Source organism: Equus asinus, chromosome 12 (genome assembly GCF_041296235.1).
Source record: "Equus asinus isolate D_3611 breed Donkey chromosome 12, EquAss-T2T_v2, whole genome shotgun sequence".
Taxonomy (NCBI): domain Eukaryota; kingdom Metazoa; phylum Chordata; class Mammalia; order Perissodactyla; family Equidae; genus Equus; species Equus asinus.
The window spans coordinates 82,986,362-83,004,801 of NC_091801.1; the positions used below are offsets into that span (position 1 = coordinate 82,986,362).

Here is an 18,440-nt window from a genome sequence, read left to right on the forward strand (position 1 = left end):
GGCTCCTTGGGGTGCCCGACGGAGGGAGCGGCAATGGTGGGAGGTGGTCGAAGGTGGGGGAGAGACGCTTGAAGCTAGAGATGACTGAGCGAGGGGGTGACACTGGGATGGATGGCGGAGGGAGGGTGGAGGACAGGATCGCTGGGAGAGAGGACATCCAGGCGTTGAGAAGTCAGGGTGAAGCAAAGATAGTGAAATCCCCAAGATCAAGACGGGGCAGCAAGCTAGAGGGGGTCCGTGACCAGGAGCTACCTCCTCAAGGTCCAAGGGGTGACCCAGGGCAGGCACGAGGTGGTTGGGTAGCAGGTGACACAGACGGAGGACCCGGGACTCAGAGCAGGGAGGAAGAGGACGCCTACAGGCTCAGGGGTCTGAGGCTGTGGTGGCCACTGTTGGGGGGGGGGGCAGCAAGGAGGCTCCTTGGAGGAGCAGGAAGGATGGCCAGGCTTTGGTGTTGGCTGGGGTCATGCCAGGAGCATCCTGGGCCCCCTCTCCACTAGGTGACAGGTGGTCCAGCCTGGGGCAGAGGTGCTTCATGTGGAACACCGACAGAAGGAACGGTGAGCGGAGCCTCCCAGAGCCAGCCCCAGGGGGAGCACCGTAAATGAACAGGTATATGGCTTTCTCCCTAACCCCAGCCCCGTGGGGTCTCCCCGTGGGTTGTGAGGGGCCAGGCAGGAGGGCGCCCTGGGAGGGCAGTGGGGTGGGAGGGAGGGGGGGGGGCTGGGCACCTGTCCAGGGATATGGAGAAGTCCAGGAAGGTGGCCACCAGCTCGGGGGTGTGGTTCCGGGCCAGCAGGGTGACGGCAAGCAGGACATTCTCCCTGGCTTGGGGAATGCGGACAGAGCAGAGCTGCAGGTGGATGGCTCGGCCCAGGTTGGCAACCTGTGCAGGGAGGCAGAGGATGGGGGAGACGGTCAGTCTGAGGGGTGTGGCCAGGCCCTGCGCTGCTGAGCCTAACGGGGGAGGGAGGTCCTGCCCTGGGGAGCGTGGAGCCCCTTCAGACATGGGAGAGGCACAGCTCTGCCCAGGGAAGTCTGATGGGGGAGGCACAGTCCTGCCCGGGGAAGTCTGAGGGGAGAGGCACAGCCCTGCCCAGGGAAGTCTGATGGGGAAGGCACAGCTCTCCCAGGGAAGTATGATGGGGGAGGCACAGTCTTGCCCAGGGAAGTCTGAGGGGAGAGGCACAGCCCTGCCCAGGGAAGTCTGATGGGGAAGGCACAGCCCTGCCCAGGGAAGTCTGACGGGGGAGGCACAGTCCTGCCCAGGGAAGTATGATCGGGGAGGCACAACCCTGCCCTGGGGAATTCTGAGTGGGGAGGCACAGCCCTGCACAGGGAAGTCTGAGTGGGGAGGCACAGCCCTGCACAGGGAAGTCTGACGGGGGAGGCACAGTCTTGCCCAGGGAAGTCTGATGGGGGAGGCACAGCCCTGCCCAAGGAAGTCTGATGGGGGAGGCACAGTCCTGCACAGGGAAGTCTGATGGGGGAGGCACAGCCCTGCCCAAGGAAGTCTGACGGGGGAGGCACAGTCCTGCCCAGGGAAGTCTGATGGGGGAGGCACAGTCTTGCCTAGCGAAGTCTGACGGGGGAGGCACAGTCCTGCCCAGGGAAGTCTGACGGGGGAGGCATTTCCCTCTCCTGGATGCCTGGTCAGATGGGGAGTCCCAGTGTGAGGGGGAGACAGGTCCCACTACTTTTTGCATGGCATGTGGGGTCTTCTAACTCTGTCCGAAAGGCGCCCAGTCACTGGAGGGTTTGGACACACCTGCCTCGCCCTCTCCTAACACACCACTTGGCACCTGCTGTTCAGATGCCCTGAATGCCCTCCTCTCCCGCTTCCTGTCCGTTAACGCCCAGCTCCAGCATCGCCCCACCCGAGGCTTCCGAGGCTGCAGGACATGGCACTAGTCCTCCTCTTTTGGGGGCCCCAGCCCCCTGGGTGCAGCCCTTTGCCTTCCGGTCACTATGCTGTCCACCCTCAGCTGTCCCATGTCTGTCCCCTCCATCAGACGGAGGGCTCCTGGAGGGCCAGGCTGTGCCCTCTCCTCCTCTACTCTCATACTAGGGTGAACAGCAGCTGCTCAATCAATGCACGTCTGCCCCACGACCCTGCAAACACCACCCAGGGCGCCACAACACCTCACCCCACGGCCATCCCCTCATTCCTTCATTCAGTGGGACCTATCAGGGTGGGGTCTGTGTCTCCCCCATCAGGCCCAAGCTCAGGGATACCCCCTTGGCCCAGAGGCCCTAGCCCCTGGGTGCCGACTGCCGGGCTGGCCCTCCGCCCCCTGCCCCATCCTGTCTGGCCCTCAGCGGGGGCCCCAGGCCCCTCACAGTCTCCAGCGTGGCCCCGTGCTCCTGGACGGCAGCGAGCAGCATGTCGGCAGCCGCCTGCACGCGGAAGGGGCTAGCGGAGCCCAGGCCGTCGATGGCCGTCCAGAGGAAGTCGGTCAGCTCTGCCATGGTGAGATGCTTCATGACCTCCTGTGGCAGCGGGAGTGGAGGGCAGCCATCAGCGCGGGTTGCCTGTGGCCGGGTGCCCACATCCTGCCTCTGCTCTCAGCCCCTCTCCTTTGCTCCAGCTCCCACAGCCTCTGAGTGCTTCCAGACTCCTGAGCCCCAGTCCTCCAGCTCCTCCAACACGTGTCCCCCATTTTGCAGTTTGGTCACCTGCACATCTCTCTGAGCCCACCACAGCCCAGGGGGCAGGAAGGGAGGGCACGATGCCCATTGCAGGGCAGAGGCACGGCCCCCTATCACTCAGACTCCAGCGTGTGTCCCGGGACCCGTGTAGCCCAGCCAGCCTCCTCTCCTCCCCGCCTCTGCCCCGTCCTCACCTCACGGCCTTCCTCATCTGCTAGCCTCATCCCAGCTGGGCGCTCCCCACACCAGGCCCCTGCATTTTAATCAAGAGCCACTGAACCGTAGAGCTTCGAAGGATCTTCAAGGCCACAGGGACCCAGCCCCAGGCCCAGAGAGGCGCAGGGGCCGCCCTCAGCATGGTGTAGGGTGGGGCTGGGCAGGCCAAAGCTGGGTCTGGAACCCAGGGCTCTGTCCCACCGTAGGGCCTCCTCGGGAGCCTGACTCTGCTCTCGGCCCACATTCTCCCAGCAGCAGCTCTAACGGTCCAGCGAGGTGGGTGTCACCTCCAACACCAGACCATGAGCGCTCGGGGCAATGAAGAGGCGCTGGGGGAAATGCAAGGTGGTGGATGGGATCGCTGCTCCACAGCCTCAGACCGTGTCTCTGAGAGGGAGTGCTGGGCCAGTGTGGGCTGCCCAGGCAGAACCTTCCAGAAAGATTTAGAGCATCGTTGCTCAATATAGTAGTCACCAGCCACATGCAACTATTTAAACTTTAAGTAAAATTTAAAATTCAGTCCCTCCGTTGCACTAGTCACATTTCAAGTGCTCCGTAGCCACACATGGCCAGTGGCTACCTTGGATAGTGCAGACATAGACACTTCCGTCCTCCCAGAAAGTTCTATCGGAAGGGCCTGACATGGAGCATCTGATAATCAGAGGAAAACAGAATGCTGCCGATGGAGTGACAGTTGGGAAGCCTGACAGAAAATTATAATGTTTACAAGGATGTTAAGGATGGTAACACATTTCTTTGCATGTTAGGGTATTTGTTGAAATGTGTGAAAGTCTGTTAGGACGATTTTTTTTATATCACATATAAAAATAAGTGTTAAATAATGGATGTTAGAACATTTATTAGAATCTTATTATTCTAAAATTCTGGTAAAATGTGAGAATGGTAGGTTATTAGTTTGTTAGAATGTTAAAATAATTTTAATGAAATATTTGTATTTTATAATAACTTTAAAAAGAATATTTTGCTATTATAAATGTAGTTAGAACATTTGTTAGAAGATTAAATTTAAAATCGTTTTCTAAATATTAAATTTTGGTTAAAGTTCTAGTATTTAGAACGTTTGTGAAGAAATTCAACTTGGAATGGTGGTTAGATTCTCAGAATTCCAGAATACTACAATCTCAGGATTGGTAAACACTTATGAGATGTCTTCCTTTAACCCAGGGCATGATCAGTGTGAGATGGAGGTGGCAGAGATGGTGGTCATGGTGGTGATGATGGTGGTGATGATGGTGGTGATGGTGGTGGTGATGGTGTTGCTGTTGCTGATGGTGGTGATGGTGGTGGTGGTGATGGTGGTGATGGCAGTGATGGTGATGGTGGTGGTGGTGATGATAATGGTGGTAGAGATGATGGTGATGGTGGTGATAGTGGTGGTAATGGTATTGCTGTTGCTGATGGTGGTGGTGGTGGTGGTGGTGATGATGGTGGTGATGATGATGGTGGTAGTGATGATGGTGATGGTGGTGGTGATGGTGCTGCTATTGCTGATGGTGGTGATGGTGGTGGTGGTGCTGGTGGTGATGGTGGTGGTGGTGGTGGTGATGGTGTTGCTGTTGCTGATGGTGGTGGTGGTGGTGGTGGTGGTGGTGATGGTGTTGCTGTTGCTGATGGTGGTGATGGTGATGATGATGATGGTGGTGATAAAAGTGTAGTGTGTCCAAGACCACATGGGGAGTCAAGGACAGACTTGGGACCAGAACCCAGGTCTGTTCTCCATCCTAAACCTTCCTGGATCTACCATCCCTTGATTAGCAGACTGTCCCATCCTCTCTCCTCTCTGTGCTCCCATTTGTCACTGTCCCTCGTCCAAGGAGAGCCAGAGCTGAACACCCCCTCCCTGGGTGTGGGGACAGCACAGGTTAGGGCAGACTGCCCCTTCCTGGTCCTAGATGCTAGGCTTCCAGTCAGTCAGTCCACCTGTGAGCCTGAGGGCTCTGGGGCCCTTCACCACCGGCCTCCACTGAGCTGGCAGTCACTGGGGCCCTCCTTTGCTGCCTTGCCTCTGCCCTGAGCCCAGGTTCTTTGGCATAAACTGAAGCCAAGCCAAGTTTTCCCATTTGGGCCCAGACAATCGATGTGTTGGCCCCAGGGCTTCAGACTTTCTTACTAAACTTCTGATCAGCCTCAGCGCTGACAGCTTGCTGTAGCTGCAGAGAGCACGGGTCTGGAGTCAGCCGGGACTGGATTCAAAACCCGCTGGGGCACTTACGAGCCGTGTGCCGCCACATCATCATTTGGTTCAATTTGTTTCAACTTAATGGTGTTTACTGAAGACTGGCTCTGCCCTCAGGCCCTGTGCTGGGCCCTGGCGAGATCTCACTTCTGGCTCGAGGTCTAATGGAAGACTGACAAGCATAGCAAGAGCGGGGGTCTTCGTTAGCCATGGGCTCCACACCCAGAACGGGCAGGTCACCATGCTGAAGCCACTATGTCGAGACGTCATGAACTGACCGCTCAGAACATGAGGCTCCGTGGAACATGGCCTGTTCAGCCAACGCCAGCATCCCGCCCTCACCCTGTGCCTCAGCCTCGCTCGTCTTCAGAGGAGAACACAGTTCACATCAGATGCGGACTGTCCCAAAGATAGGAGATTTCGCTGGGGCGGGGGAGGGGTGTGATGAAAGGGACCTTGGGGAACTGACCTTGGGGATCCTCCCTGAGATGTTGACCTGGGAGGATCTGGCCGGGGTAGACCGGATGACAGCGGGAGGGGAGACATGACACGCCTTCAAAGGAGGGGGGTTTGGCTTTTGGAGGATTAAGGGAAGCCCCTGGGAAAATGAGGAAGTGGGGGGTATTTCTGCAGAGTGGTCTTCCTGCAAGGGTCAGACTCAGAGGGCAGGACATCTATGGTGCCTCAGAGAGAACCTACCGTCGGAACTGCCCTGAGAGAGCCACTATTGGGGCCTCATGGCGGCCAGGACTTCATTGGCACCACTCTGCCCATTTTACAGAGGAAGGCTGAGGCTCAGAGAGGAGAGGGGCTTGGCCAAGGTTGCACAGCCATGAGAGACAGAGCTGGGACTCAAGCCTGGGCTGCTGACCCCAGAGTCTGTCCCCAGCCCCCTCCCTCCTTTCCCCCTCCCCCAGCTCCCCCATCCCAGGCCAGGGGCTGGGGTCTTCTCCAAACGCTCTCAGTTAACCACCAAAGATGCAGGCAAGATCCCAGCCTCAGTTTTAATACTCACACCCCAGCCCGGGTGCTGACCCCCTGAGTCCAGCCAGGCCACACAGACAGCAGGAACCCTCTCAGACAGGGCGGTGGCAGTGGGGCTCGGAGCAGAGCATGACCACGCCCCCCACCCCTGACCTGCCCACGACTCTAAGGGCTTTGACCTTGATGACTTGGGAGCTGCTGAGCTGGGAGATGCTGTCCTTCGGGGTCACCATCTCCTGGGGGGTCGGGGGAGTGGTCTTCTGGTCCCCGCTGCTCCATAAAGGGGCTTCATCGGCACTGGGCTGGGAAGACTGCTTGGGGGTCTGTGCTTCCACCTGTGAAGCCATCCCTGCTGGCCAGGGGTGGCGGGGCGGGATCGGGCAGGGGTGAGGGCAGGGCCGGGGTGGGCTTGGGGTCTAGGGTGGGATGGGCAGGAGTTGGGCTGGGCTCATTGCAGTAAGGGTCAGGCCTGTGCCTGAGTTTGTGGATGGGAGTCAGAGAGGGTCTGGGGGTCAGGTGAGGCCATCACAGGGCTATGGTTGAGGTCAGAGGTGGGTTTGGGAGCTGAATTCAGGGGTGCTGGCACAGGTGAGGCTGAGGCTGTGGTTGGGGTGGGAGTGGGTCCACCGTGGTGGCCCGTGGGGGCTCACCTCTCTGGCGTATCAGGAGCTGGTAGAGATGGCCCACCCCCTCCAGGCTGGAGCCCTGAGTGGCCTTGTCCGGGTCCTGGCACAGAATCCCCAGCATGCCCACCAGCTGCCCAATCCGTTTGAAGTCCTCTTTTGGCTGTGGTGAGAGTACAGGGGACCCACTGAAGACAGGACCTACCACGGAGCCCCCACCCTGCTGTGCACTCAGCCCAGCACGGCCAGCGTCAGAAGGGACCCCTCAAACTGTGTGCCAGGGCCAGGACTTGGGTTTGGGTAAAACTTAAGAGGTGGTCAAAAAGCTCAGAAATCAAGAGAAATAATAGTTTAATGTCATATTTAGAAAAATGAAAATGAATGCAAAAATCCATGATGAACGATGTTTCAAAATTGTAAATAAAGACAGGATCCGACCTGGCAGTTCTATGACCTTGCCTCTCTCTCCTCATCCTGATGCCCGCCCTGGTCCCAATAAACCTTTATTTACAATAATAGGCGGCCAGCCCCCAGGCCACAGTGTGCAGAGCGGATTGTTTAAAACATCACATTAAAATACTTATCTGACTGTGGGGTGTCTTGGCGCCCCTATAAATGTCACCTGCGAGGCAAGTGCCTCTCTTGTCTCACCCTAGTCCCAGTCCCGTGGCGTGGAAATTGATTTGGAGTAAAGTGAAGGCACTTTGAACCCCTCCAGAGGGGGCCCCCTCATCACAGGAATGCTGGAGGGGTCTGTGCAGTGAGCTCCGCCGCACAGACAGTCCCTGCTCCCCAACACCGCTCCGGCATCAGAAAGGCACACCCGCCAGCATGGGGCCAGGAACTAATTACCACGTCTCCCCATGCGTCTCCCCGAGGAATTAAGGCCGACTTTGGCTGATAAACACAGAACCGCTCACTCCCTGAACATGTGCTGGTGTTCGTTCAACCCAAGGGCGAGAGTGACAGGTGGCCAGTTGTGAACCATGAAACGATGGGGGTGGTGATGGACGGAGAGGAGGGCGGTGGGCTGGTGGCTGCCCCACGCAGTAGCTGCTGACCCTAGTCTGGGGGAGGGCACACACTTTAGGAGCCCTTTCATGGCCCCCGCCCATGTGATTCCCACTGTATCACTCTGACAGGACTCTGGGCTCAGAAGAACCTGCCCAAGATGTCAAGATGTGTGGACGAGAGCCCAGCCTCCTGGGTCAGGGGTCAGGGGTCAGGGCACCTGGGTTCAGAGCCCAGCTGGGATGCCTTGAGCAGGGGTCCCACACCCTCGCTCCAGGCTGTTTCCTTGTGGGTAAAAAGGGGGATTACCTGGCTGGGCAGGGCACTCAGGGATCCACCCTGTCCTGGTGGCAGGGACCCAGGGGGCTTTGAACCCCAAAAGCCTGGCTGGCTCTGGAAGGAGGGTGTTTGGTTGGGGCAGCAGAGGGGGCGTGGGGCCAGCGACGCGTGTACTCACGTCCAGGCAGATGTTTCGGTTCAGGAATTCCAGGAGGGTCTTGCAGCTGTGCACAGCCCGCTGCCGCTCGTGCGCCTTCTCCGACGCCAGCCAGACGTACAGGTGCTGCGGTGGCGGGGGGAAAGGAAGGCTGCTACAGCCGCGGACCCCAGCTCCGACCAGGCTCGGCCCTGCCCTGGACCCAGGCTCTGCCCATCCCGGCCCAGGCCAAGCCCAGCCTCAGCCCAGGCCACACCCCCTGCTCAGGCCCCGCCCACCCTCCGACCAGGCTCCACCCCCTCGGCAAGATGCTCCATAAGCAAGGTACTGCCCTTTTCCTGGGGTCAGGCCCCGCCCATCGACAAGGCTACGCCCACCCCAGACCAGGCCACACCCCACAGCTCAAGCCCCACCCACCCCGGCTCAGGCCACGCCCCCTCAGCAAGGCTCTCTTCCAGAAGCGAGGCTCTGGCTCCACCCCCTCACCTAGGCCCCGCCCACCCTCGGCCCAGGCTCCACCCCCTCGGCTTCCAGGCCAGCCCCCCATCAGTCGGGCCTTCCTTGTCCCTTCGCACAGCCTCGCCAATGCCTGTGCCCAGGCAGAGGGCCACAAGAGGAGTCATTTCCTTCCTTTGGAGCTGACACGCCCCTCCTGCTCAAGGCCCTTTGAGGCTCCTGGTTTTTAACCTGTTTCACACTGTGTGCCTCTTTCCAGAGCAATGCTTTTCAGTGCACAACATAAGCGCACAGAATTACAAAGGGATACAAAGGCATATTGACACAGTTATGTTGAACACTGTTAAGCCAAATTTGAGCCTCTCTGTGAAGGTGATAGATAATTAGAGCCAGTGATTCTGAAGTTGGGTGAGGATAAACCGCGTTTGGAGATTCTGTGACCCCGTGACGTGCTACGACAACATCTGTGACTTCCCTTGGTGGCAGACACAGCTACTCCTGGCACTGCCGTGGTTTGTCACCAACATTCCCAGGGGAGGGACGCGCTACTCTGCAGTGTGAGTTGAGTGAAAAGGCAGCTGCCATTTCCTCCTAGCCGTGTTCTCACACCCCAACTTCCATCTCTGCGCCCAGGTCGGGAGCCCCTGCCTCAGCGACTCCCCTCACCGCCACCAGGCCCCTAAGCCTGAGGTGGTCTGGCCCCTGCTGCCCTGACCTCACTCTAACCCCCCTGCACACCCCGCCCTTGACCCCTCCCCTGCTCCAGAGGTCAGAGCAGCCTCCGTTCTGGGACACTGTGCTCCATCGTGCTGCTCCCCTCTCCCCTGCCTGCCTCTGCGGCTGGCCCTTCCCTTCTCTTCCCAGCCACCTCCTTACTCCTCATTCTGGTGAGTCTCCGACCCTCCCAGCAGAGCCAGCCTCCCCTCTCTGGGCCCTCGCCCGCCCCTGCACTCTCCCTGCCTGTTGACTGGCTTCCATCCTCTCAGGCAGTATGTTCAGGGGGCAGTGAGAGAATGGGGTTGGTGGGCTCATGAGACCCCCTCCCCGCTGGGGGCACTGCTGCAGGGGAAGTTCGCTGGGGGCAGGGAGGGCAGGTCCTGGCCGGGGCCAAGGCCGTTTCCTCACCTGTTCCCTTTAGTATGGCATTCAAGTCCCACTTAGCAGCAAGCTGCACCTGCTGACCCCTCACCGAGTTGTTCCAAACCACTGTGACCCCTAAAGATGGACAGCCCTCAGGCCTCTGTGACCCGGGACCACACCTGCGCCCAGTTCAGGCCCTGCCTCCTCTGGGACATCCTCCTTTGTCCATCCTCTGCCCCATCCGTGCCACCCCCTGTGCCGCCCCCGCCGGCCCTCACCGACAGCAGGAGGTGCAGCTCGTCAGCTGTAGGGTTCTGAATGATGAAGCTCTGTAGCATCTGGTCCAGTGCCTCTGAGGTCTTGTTGTAGAGGGCCTGTGCCAGGGTGAGGAGCAGGTCAGGGGGCCACCAAGCCCTGTGGGACGGAGCGCCGAGGCCTGCCGTGGGGCCTGAGGGCACTGGCCTCTCCATGCTGGTGGTACCACTTCCTGCACACTCCCCGGGCTGGGCTGCACAGCAGCAAGCTCACGCCACGCCCAGGAGGGCCCTACCACAGTCGATCCCTATTTGGCAGCTGGGGCAGGGGGCAGTCTGGGACCCGGCCAAGGTCACGGGTTTCTCAGTGGCCAAAGCAAGTTCACTCCCAGCAGGGCTGGATTCATGGGCGTGCAACCCATCCAAGATAGGGCGTTCAGAAGGGCGCTCCGAGAGCTGGGTTTACGGCTCTGATGTCACCATCTGGGAATTCTTCATAAGTTTTAAACACGGGTCTCCCATCTTCATTTTGCACCCGTCCCAGCAAATTATGCAGCTAGTCCGGACTGCCGAGTTTCACACACGAGACCCCCCCGTCTCTACTGCTTGGCTTGCCTCAGGGAGGGTGGGGGCCACAGAAAAGACCCAGTCTACCCTCCTGTCAGCGCCCAAGTGGAGCGGAGCCCTGGGCCACTGGCGAAGATCTCCCTGGGCGTCCTGGGGAAGTCCCTTTGGCTCTCTGAGCCCACCTTTATCACCTGAGAACTGGGCGTGAAGCCAGCCCCACCTGCCAGGGTGCAGGTGGACACTTGATGGGGACAAACAGGCGCCTCCAGCCCAGCGCCTGGCACCAGGTTGCGCTTCCTGTGTGAGCCAGTCACGATGTCTCCCTGCAGGGGGGGGCTTCTATTCACCAGAACCCAGAAGGGGTGGGCGGCTGCCCAGAGGGCTGGAGAGCATCCCAGAGCTCCCTCCTGCAGGCTCAGTGGGGCAGCAGAGGAGAGAGCCATCTTCACTCCTATTTAAAGAGTGCCCTCGGCACCCCCCACGGGGCACCCAGTATCTCCTTTCGCCCCAGGTGTTAAGTACCGTCGGCTCTGTGATGCTCACCCCCATTTTACAGGTGGGCAAGGGAGGCTCAGAGCAGTTAAGAAATATGCCCAGGGTTCCCCAGCCCTGGCCTGTCGGGGGGTCAGGGCCATGCCCATCCAGCCCGCCCCCTCTCAAGCCACGAGCAGCAGGCAGAGCCTGAGGGGCCCCTCTTGGCATAGGGCTGCGGGCGCCCAGGTGGCACCTGTATGTTGGGCGGCTCCAGATAGAGGCAGGTGTGTTTCTCCAGGACGTCCAGCAGCGGCAGGGCCAGCACGCTCCGGAGGCAGGTGGACAGAAGCCGCGATTTCCTCTCTGGGTCTGGGGGCGGCCTCAGCTTGCTGTTGGAGGATGGAGGGCCGTGAGGGCGGGGCGTGGGGGCTGGTGGCTGGGAGGGGGCCCGCACCAGAACAGTCAGGAGTCTGTGAGCCCAGAGCAGGGACTCAGGTGTGCCCTCACTGCGTTGACCAGAGACTCTGGCCTCCTGAGCAGGCCAATTCCACGGGGGTCTATAAGGGACTCCCCTGGCCTGGCTGGGAGCAGGAGCTCCCCTTTACCGGCAGACTGGTTTTGCCCAGCCCTGGTTATACCATTGACCTTTGGTGGCTCTGTTTTGGCAAATCATGCCAAACTTTCATTCTTTGAGGTCTGAATTAATAATAATAGCTGCTGTTTATTGAGGGCTTCCTGTGGGCCGACCCTGAGAGGCGTTTTACCTGGGTGTGGCTACCGGGATCCCCACAGCTGGCATTTTCTCCTGCCTAATAGACCTCTCCCGACTCTGCTTCCCCTCCAGGCTCTGCCCGACTCCTCTCCTCCCCGTCATCCCAAAACTCCAGGAAGGGTGGTCTGCACGTGACCTCCTGGCGCTCCCCGCCCCCGTCAGGTGCACCCAATCTGGATTCCACCCTGAACACTCCCCACTGCTCCCAGCCGGTCATGGGGGGCCTCCAATGGGCAGGTCCGAGGCCTGGTCCTGGCTGGCCATCAGTGGCTTTGATGAATTGATCGCCCCGTCCTGGGCACGCTCCTTCCCTTGCTCCCTGCCTCACCCCCAACCCTCTACCCCCGTCTGGGCCCCTCTACCGGCTCCTCCCGTTCCCTGGCCCTCTCAGCACCAGGCACCCAGCCCCGGCCTTGGTCCACTTCTTTCCATCCCTGGCCTTAAAAGCCACCTGGATGCTGATGACCCTGACCTTGTGTCTTCAGTCTGGGCCTCTCCCTGAACTCCAGACAAATGTCCTCAACTACCCACTGTGTCGTTAGGTGATGTCTGACAGGTGTCTCAATCTTAGCTTGTCCCCAAATGGACCTGCCCTCGAGGCCACCGCCCACGGCCTGCCCCAACACAGTAGACGGCGATGCCGTCCTTCTGGATGCTTGGGGCGAAGCCCTCTGCACACCCATGACTCTCGCTTCTCTCAGCAGGAAAGAAGGTCTCGCCAGCTCTCCTATCACAATTTATCCAGAATTTCAGCAGCGACTACCCTCGTCACTCATTATCTTTCTGCTGGGTTGTTCTAGGGGCTCCTCACAGGTCCTGCATTTTCCACCCTGGTAGCACCATCCGCTCTCCGCCCAGAAGCCACACATCTCTCTCAAACATCATCCCCTCAAAGGCCCACTTTGCTCAGCCAAGAGCCCATGTCCCTGCTGTGGCCTGTATGACTTTCCCGTGACCCCTGGGACCTCACTGGTACTTGCCCCTTGCTCACTCTGCCCCAGTCACTCTGGCCCCCTTGCTGGTCCTCCAGCACCCAGGTGTGTTCCAGCCTCAGGGCCTTTGCACAGGCCATTCCCTTGGGTCGGGGGTACCCACAGGGCTCCCTCTCTCACTCGTTCAGGGCTTTGTTCAAGCGTCTCCTGTCACAGAAGCCCGAGAGTGCCAGGCCCATGTGGGCGCTCCATCTGTCAGGCCGTCGATTCTCCTTGACTCAGCCCGAGGCTCGCTTAGTCCTCAACCCCACAAGGGTTTTATGTGCCCTCTACCCTCTGCCTCATTTTCCTTCATCAGCCCCTGATACGTGTGGTTTGCTCTCTCTGTCCCCATCCAACGGTGTCAGCCCTCAGAGAGCAGGGACATTCCCTGCTGGCTCACAGCTGGGTCCCCAGAACCCAGAACAATGCCTGGAACAGCGCGGTGCTTGAAGGTTATCTGTGGACGGATGAGTTAGGAATGCGAGGCGTGGAGCCCGGAGGTGGATATTTAAACCTGGCCTGCCTGCTCCGGGAAGGCCCGCCCAGCTGCACCTGCCACCTGCCCACTGCAGTGCAGGGCCCGCGGGGTGCACGCCTGCTGCCTGCCCTGGCCTCTGCAGCCTGAGAACGGGCAGCTGGGAAGGGCCCCCACTTCCTCATCAGCCTCACCCTGTCCTGGCCAGGGGAGGGAGGCCAGGTGCCCCCTGGCCCCACCTGAAGGGGAAAGGCTAAATCCGGACCTGCTGCCTGCAGCCCTGAGACCCCTGAGCCCTCTGGACTGTAGCCTCCCTTCCTCCCCTGGGATGTTGGCTGGGGTCTGGACTCAGTGACCCTTTGCACTTCCTCTCCTGAGAGCTGGAGGCTGCTCTAGATTCTGCCCACGGCTGGGTCTTGCCATGAATAGCTGCTCTGATCTTGATTGGGGTGTGAGTTCACTGTGGGGAATGGTTGTGACCCCCCAACCCAATGCTCTGGTCTCCATGAGCTGCCCATCCCCCCAGCCCCTCCCCCAGCCCTGCTCAGCGGGACCTTGACTTCTGACCTCTCCACCCTCGCTGTCCTGCTGGCACCAGGCCTGAGCTGCGAGGCAGCTATTGGATGCAGGGGGAGGCCCTGTGCAGGGCCGGGGAGCCTACCAGATGCTGGAGATGATGTGGATGGTCTGCTGGCGGGTCAGTGTGCACAGAGAGTCCGGGGGCTCCTTGTCCAGCAGAACCTGCAAACGCCCAGGTGAAGGCTGAGTCGCTCAAGCCTGGCCTGTCTTGCTTCTGACACCAAGCCACGTCCTCCCTAAAGACCTCAGCGCTCAGCACCCCGAGACTCCCAGGGCTGTGCTGCAGCTCCTCACCCTCCCAGGGGGGCCTCGGGCCCCCGGGGCCCCGGCCCCCACCTGCAGAACTGGAGCACAGACTTAAGGATCAGACAGGTCATGTCTGAATACTGGTTACCATACACTAGCGGCATGACCTTGGCAAGTCTCCAAATTGCTCTGAGCTTCGTTTATTCATAAAGAACACGGCATTGTCACACATGTGTTAAGTGTGAAGGAAGGTGTGCAAAGCACCACGTCTGGGTCACAGCAGGAGCTCAGTAAAGGGGAACAGTTACTATGATTATTTTTAATATTATTTCTAACTATTATAATTGTCTATCACTCGTGCGTCTCCTCCACTACCCGGGGGTTCTATGGGGCCAACATCTCTGGTAACTAGTGGTCTGAGCTAGAGAATGGATGGTGCTGGCCTTTCCGGGCCTTAGCCACAGCAGCTGTGAGGTGGACACAACTGCCAGCTCAGGGCCACCGTAAGAACCAAGAGAAGTGGGGGACACAGATGTGCTCCCAGGTGCAAAAGGCCTGGACACACTCAGAAATCCAACTTCCCACCCCTTTTCCAGCGGGAGCCTCTCATGAGCCCCGCTGGTCCAGGGAGGGCACCCCCTCCGTCCCCAGGAAGCCCCGTCCTCTGCTCCGAGACCAGGCGCTCACCATCAGACTCTCGAGCAGCTCAGAGGTTTGGGAGAATTCATAGCTGTGGGCGCCCTCGTTGCGGCTGATGGCCCGCGCCAGCATGAGGACGGCCGTGAGGAAGCTCTGCTTCAGGGTCTCGTCCTGGCATGGGGTCAGGCCGTGGAACAACAGGGGTGAGGTTCCCGCGTGAGAGCACAGGAGGGGGCAGGAGAGAGCGAGAGCCAAGGTCACATGGAGCAGCGGGGGGGCCCCTGCTGGGAACTTCCAGCTGGGGCCACACACACGTGGGGCCTCTTTTTGAGGGGAGAGCCCATGTGGTTTTGTTTAAAAGTGTGAACAAGTTGACAGCATTTAAACATCAGGAGGGGGCCTGTAAGAAGCCCAGAGTCCAGCTTCTCTTGACGGGTGGCAGCCCTGAGCCTGAAGGTCTCGAGTATGGTGACCTCACGGCTGCCGGGTCCCTCATGGCTGCCCGGGGGAGGGGAGGCCCTGGTGCAGAGTCTAGAGTCAGGGGACTGTTGTCATAGGGCGGGATGGGGAGTCACCTGGAGCGAAAACCCAGGGTTTGCTGTAAGGGGAGAAATGTGGGATGGATGGGGTCATCACGAAAGCCCGCACAGCTTCAGGTGGGGTGGACGCATGAGCAGCTGGGGCAACAAGGAGGCCAGGCCTGGCTCTTTAGGATCCCAGGGTGGAGCAGAAGGTGGGGAGGTGGGCTCCAAGGCCTGGGAGGTCCCGGCATTCTCAGACAGGTTCTGGCGGGGCCCCCGGGCTCCAGAGGGGCGGCCCCGGCACCGCGCGTACCCAGGAGCTGTAGTGGAAGAAGTAGATCATGCGTGACAAGATGTTGTCCACCCACGGCAGGATGTGGGCCTTGGCCCTGACCGCCACCTGGCCGTAAGCGAGGAGGATGGTGCTGCTGGCCCACTTCCACCGCAAGTCCTCTGAATTCTGATGCGGGAGGGGGTGGGAGGACGGATAAGAAACGTCAGGGCCCTTGGACCCCTCCTCTGGGTGGGGTGGTGACAGGAGGTGCCCTGGGCCTAGAGAGGTACTGGAGGCAGGGTATTCTGAGGGGTTGGGGCCTCAGTTTACCTCAGTAGGAAAATAGGGAAGTGGGATTGTCTCCCTGGGGGATTGGGACGGGCCTTGGGGGTCACCCGGGCGTGGCCGCTGGGGTGCTCAGCTCTGCCGCAACCTGCTGGCATCCAAGCCCCTCACCCTCCCCACCTGTCGTAGCCACTCCCCAGGGGGCCATCCCCCGCTCCCTCCCCTTGGCTCCGGGGGCCTGGCGTCTTCGTGCCTTGATCGAGAGAGGCAGTGATGGCACTTGGAGCTTCGGCTCCGGGTGAGACCCAGAGAGGGAGGGTCATCTGGGACACCCCTGGATGTCCCCAGAGCACCATTATGCTCACGCCCATCAGTGACAAGGCCCCTTGGAGTTTGAGACGTGGGTCCCAGTCCCTGCTCTGCCACCTGCCAGCTGAGGTGGCCGGTCCTCGCTGGGCTGTCCCTGGTTAACCATGATGGCTCCCTTCCCCCATCTGTCCTAAGGGAGCTCCTGCAGCCCCAGGTTCTGCCACGGGACATCTCTGGGGTTCAGTGAGGGCAGGGCGGGTGTGCAGTCCATCACTGGGGGCACAAGGTTGACCTTTGGCCCTTGGCGCGTTTCCGAGGAAGCACGTGGTCAAAGAGCCATTAATAAACAGACAGCGGCCACCTCAGCTACTGTGAGAGCCATGACCGAGCGCTTCCCAGCAGTGGCTCCTTTCAACCCCAACAGCCAGGGAGGGAGGAATCGTTATTCAAGAGGAAGAAACTGAGGCTCAGGGCGTCACACCACAGGTGGGTGTAGAGACGGTCCACAGGCCAGGATGCATGGACCAAAGCCTGTGCCCCTAAATCATCCCACAGGTCCCTACCCGAGGCTCAGACCTTCATGGAGGGTAGGGGTCCCAATGTCCCAACCACTTGCTGAGACCCTCGAGGACCCCTGAGCCAGCACCTTCGGAGAGCAGCTGTGGAGGCTCCACTTGATGGGCGTGCTCCGGCCAAACTGCTCCAGGATGGCCCAGACCTGGTCCAGGTGGCGGGCTGCGGCCAGCCCCACCGCGAGAGCGATGCCCTACCAGGAGAAGCAGAGTCACCAACATGGGACACAGGACCAGGCCTGGTCCCTCGCCTGGGGGAAGGGAAACTGAGGCCCATAATGGGGAGGCTCGTCGGAGGTCACAGGCATCGGCCTCCCAGCCCCACACTCTTTAGGACATGCGACTCTGAGCCCAGCCCCGTGAAGCATCTCGTACGGGGTCTGGTGGGTGGGTGGGGGAGGCAAGAAGAAGGGGGACTCCCTAGAGGCCTGTTACCCCACCGGCTCGGAGCAGACCCATGCCAGAGCGGGGAGTGAGCGCCCAGGAAACACGCGTGACAAGGAAGCAGACAGCTGTGATGGGCTGTCTGTGATGGGTCAGGACTCAGAGTGTGACCAGGGTCAGGGCTCAGAGTGTGAGCAGGATCAGGGCTCAGAGAGTGACCAGGATCAGGGCTCAGAGTGTGACCAGGGTCAGGACTCAGAGAGTGATCAGGATCAGGGCTTAGAGTGTGAGCAGGATCAGGGCTCAGAGAGTGACCAGGGTCAGGGCTCAGAGTTTTATGAGCGTCAGGGCTCAGAGTGTGAGCAGGGTCAGGACTCAGAGAGTTATCAGGATCAGGGCTCAGAGTGTCACCAGGGTCAGGGTTAAGACATTCCAAGGAGGAAGGCTCAGTCTGACCAGCGTTGTATGCCCAGGTTCAGGCAGTTGTGGGTGGACTGGGGCCGTGTCCTACCTCCCTCTGCTTGGGCCACTGGTGGGATGTTTCCAGCAGGGCTAGCAGGTGCCTCCTGACAGTGTTGCTGTTCTCCTCGGCTTGAAGGATCAGCCCAAAGTAGAGGAACAGGAAGGCCTGGGGTGGGAGGGGTCAGCTTCCTGTCTTGGGCCTGACCCCCTTCTTGGTACATCCCCGTACCCTCATGGTCTGCCTCCTCCCCTGACCAGGCTCCCTCGGCCTCCCTGGGCCCCTGCAGCTGCCCTCACCAGCCTGCTCTGGGACCATGTGACCCCAGCCTGGTGGTGGAGCTTCGAGTCCTGGTGCCCAAGCCCCCGTGTTTCCCTCGGGCCCACCAGTTCCTTTCGAGGACCCCGCCCTCCTTTAGGTCTGCATCCTGCAGTCAGAGCCCTGGCCTGCGCGTGGGCAGCAGGGGCTGCTTGTGGGGAGGTGGGGCGTGGCCCACCTTCTCCGGGGGCTGCTCCTGATGCGTCCGGTCGGGCCGGCTGAGTGCCCACAGCAGCTCCTTGGACCACACGTCTGTGTTCAAGAACTGGACCGACTTGATGGCCATCTGTGAGCAGATGGTGGTGGGCAGGGCTGGAGTTGTCTCTCCCTCCACCCCGGGAGCTGGGACTGAGGCCTCCCCCAGCCTGGAGCCACCCCCGGCCCCTTCGGAGCCCTGACTCCGTCCTCTTCTTGCCCCCATCCCCCTTCTGAGCTCTCTGGGTTGTTCCATGGCCCTCATGGGCGAGGAACTCATTCCTCCAGATTCTCTCTCTGGACGTGTTCATGGGAGGCTGGAAACCGGGAGCCTGACCGTGCCCTTAGCACTGGGCGGGGCTCGGACATCGCAGATGCTCAGTGAGCATCAGCTGAGGGCGGCCCCAGCAGGGGTGGGTGCCAGGAGGGCCAGGTTCGTCTCATTTGCTCATGGCTGTCTCCCCGGCACCTGGAACCGTGCCCACATGAA

The 18,440-nt window shown here is 60.2% G+C and overlaps 1 protein-coding gene across 1 annotated transcript in view; it reads right to left on the reverse strand.

The window, feature by feature from the left end:
- The window catches only part of LOC106832339 (maestro heat-like repeat family member 5), a 68,316-nt gene that overhangs the window by 26,849 nt on the left and 23,027 nt on the right, over positions 1-18,440 (reverse strand). The window contains exons 8-21 of the mRNA XM_070480908.1: positions 17,934-18,041; positions 17,489-17,605; positions 16,668-16,787; positions 15,467-15,613; positions 14,681-14,803; positions 13,830-13,909; positions 11,201-11,336; positions 10,656-10,796; positions 9,931-10,026; positions 8,138-8,242; positions 6,697-6,832; positions 6,226-6,398; positions 2,341-2,490; positions 732-886 (exon numbers count right to left, since the gene is read on the reverse strand). Coding sequence (XP_070337009.1) covers positions 732-886; positions 2,341-2,490; positions 6,226-6,398; positions 6,697-6,832; positions 8,138-8,242; positions 9,931-10,026; positions 10,656-10,796; positions 11,201-11,336; positions 13,830-13,909; positions 14,681-14,803; positions 15,467-15,613; positions 16,668-16,787; positions 17,489-17,605; positions 17,934-18,041 — 1,787 coding nt within the window. The remainder of the gene's footprint in view (positions 1-731; positions 887-2,340; positions 2,491-6,225; positions 6,399-6,696; positions 6,833-8,137; positions 8,243-9,930; positions 10,027-10,655; positions 10,797-11,200; positions 11,337-13,829; positions 13,910-14,680; positions 14,804-15,466; positions 15,614-16,667; positions 16,788-17,488; positions 17,606-17,933; positions 18,042-18,440) is intronic.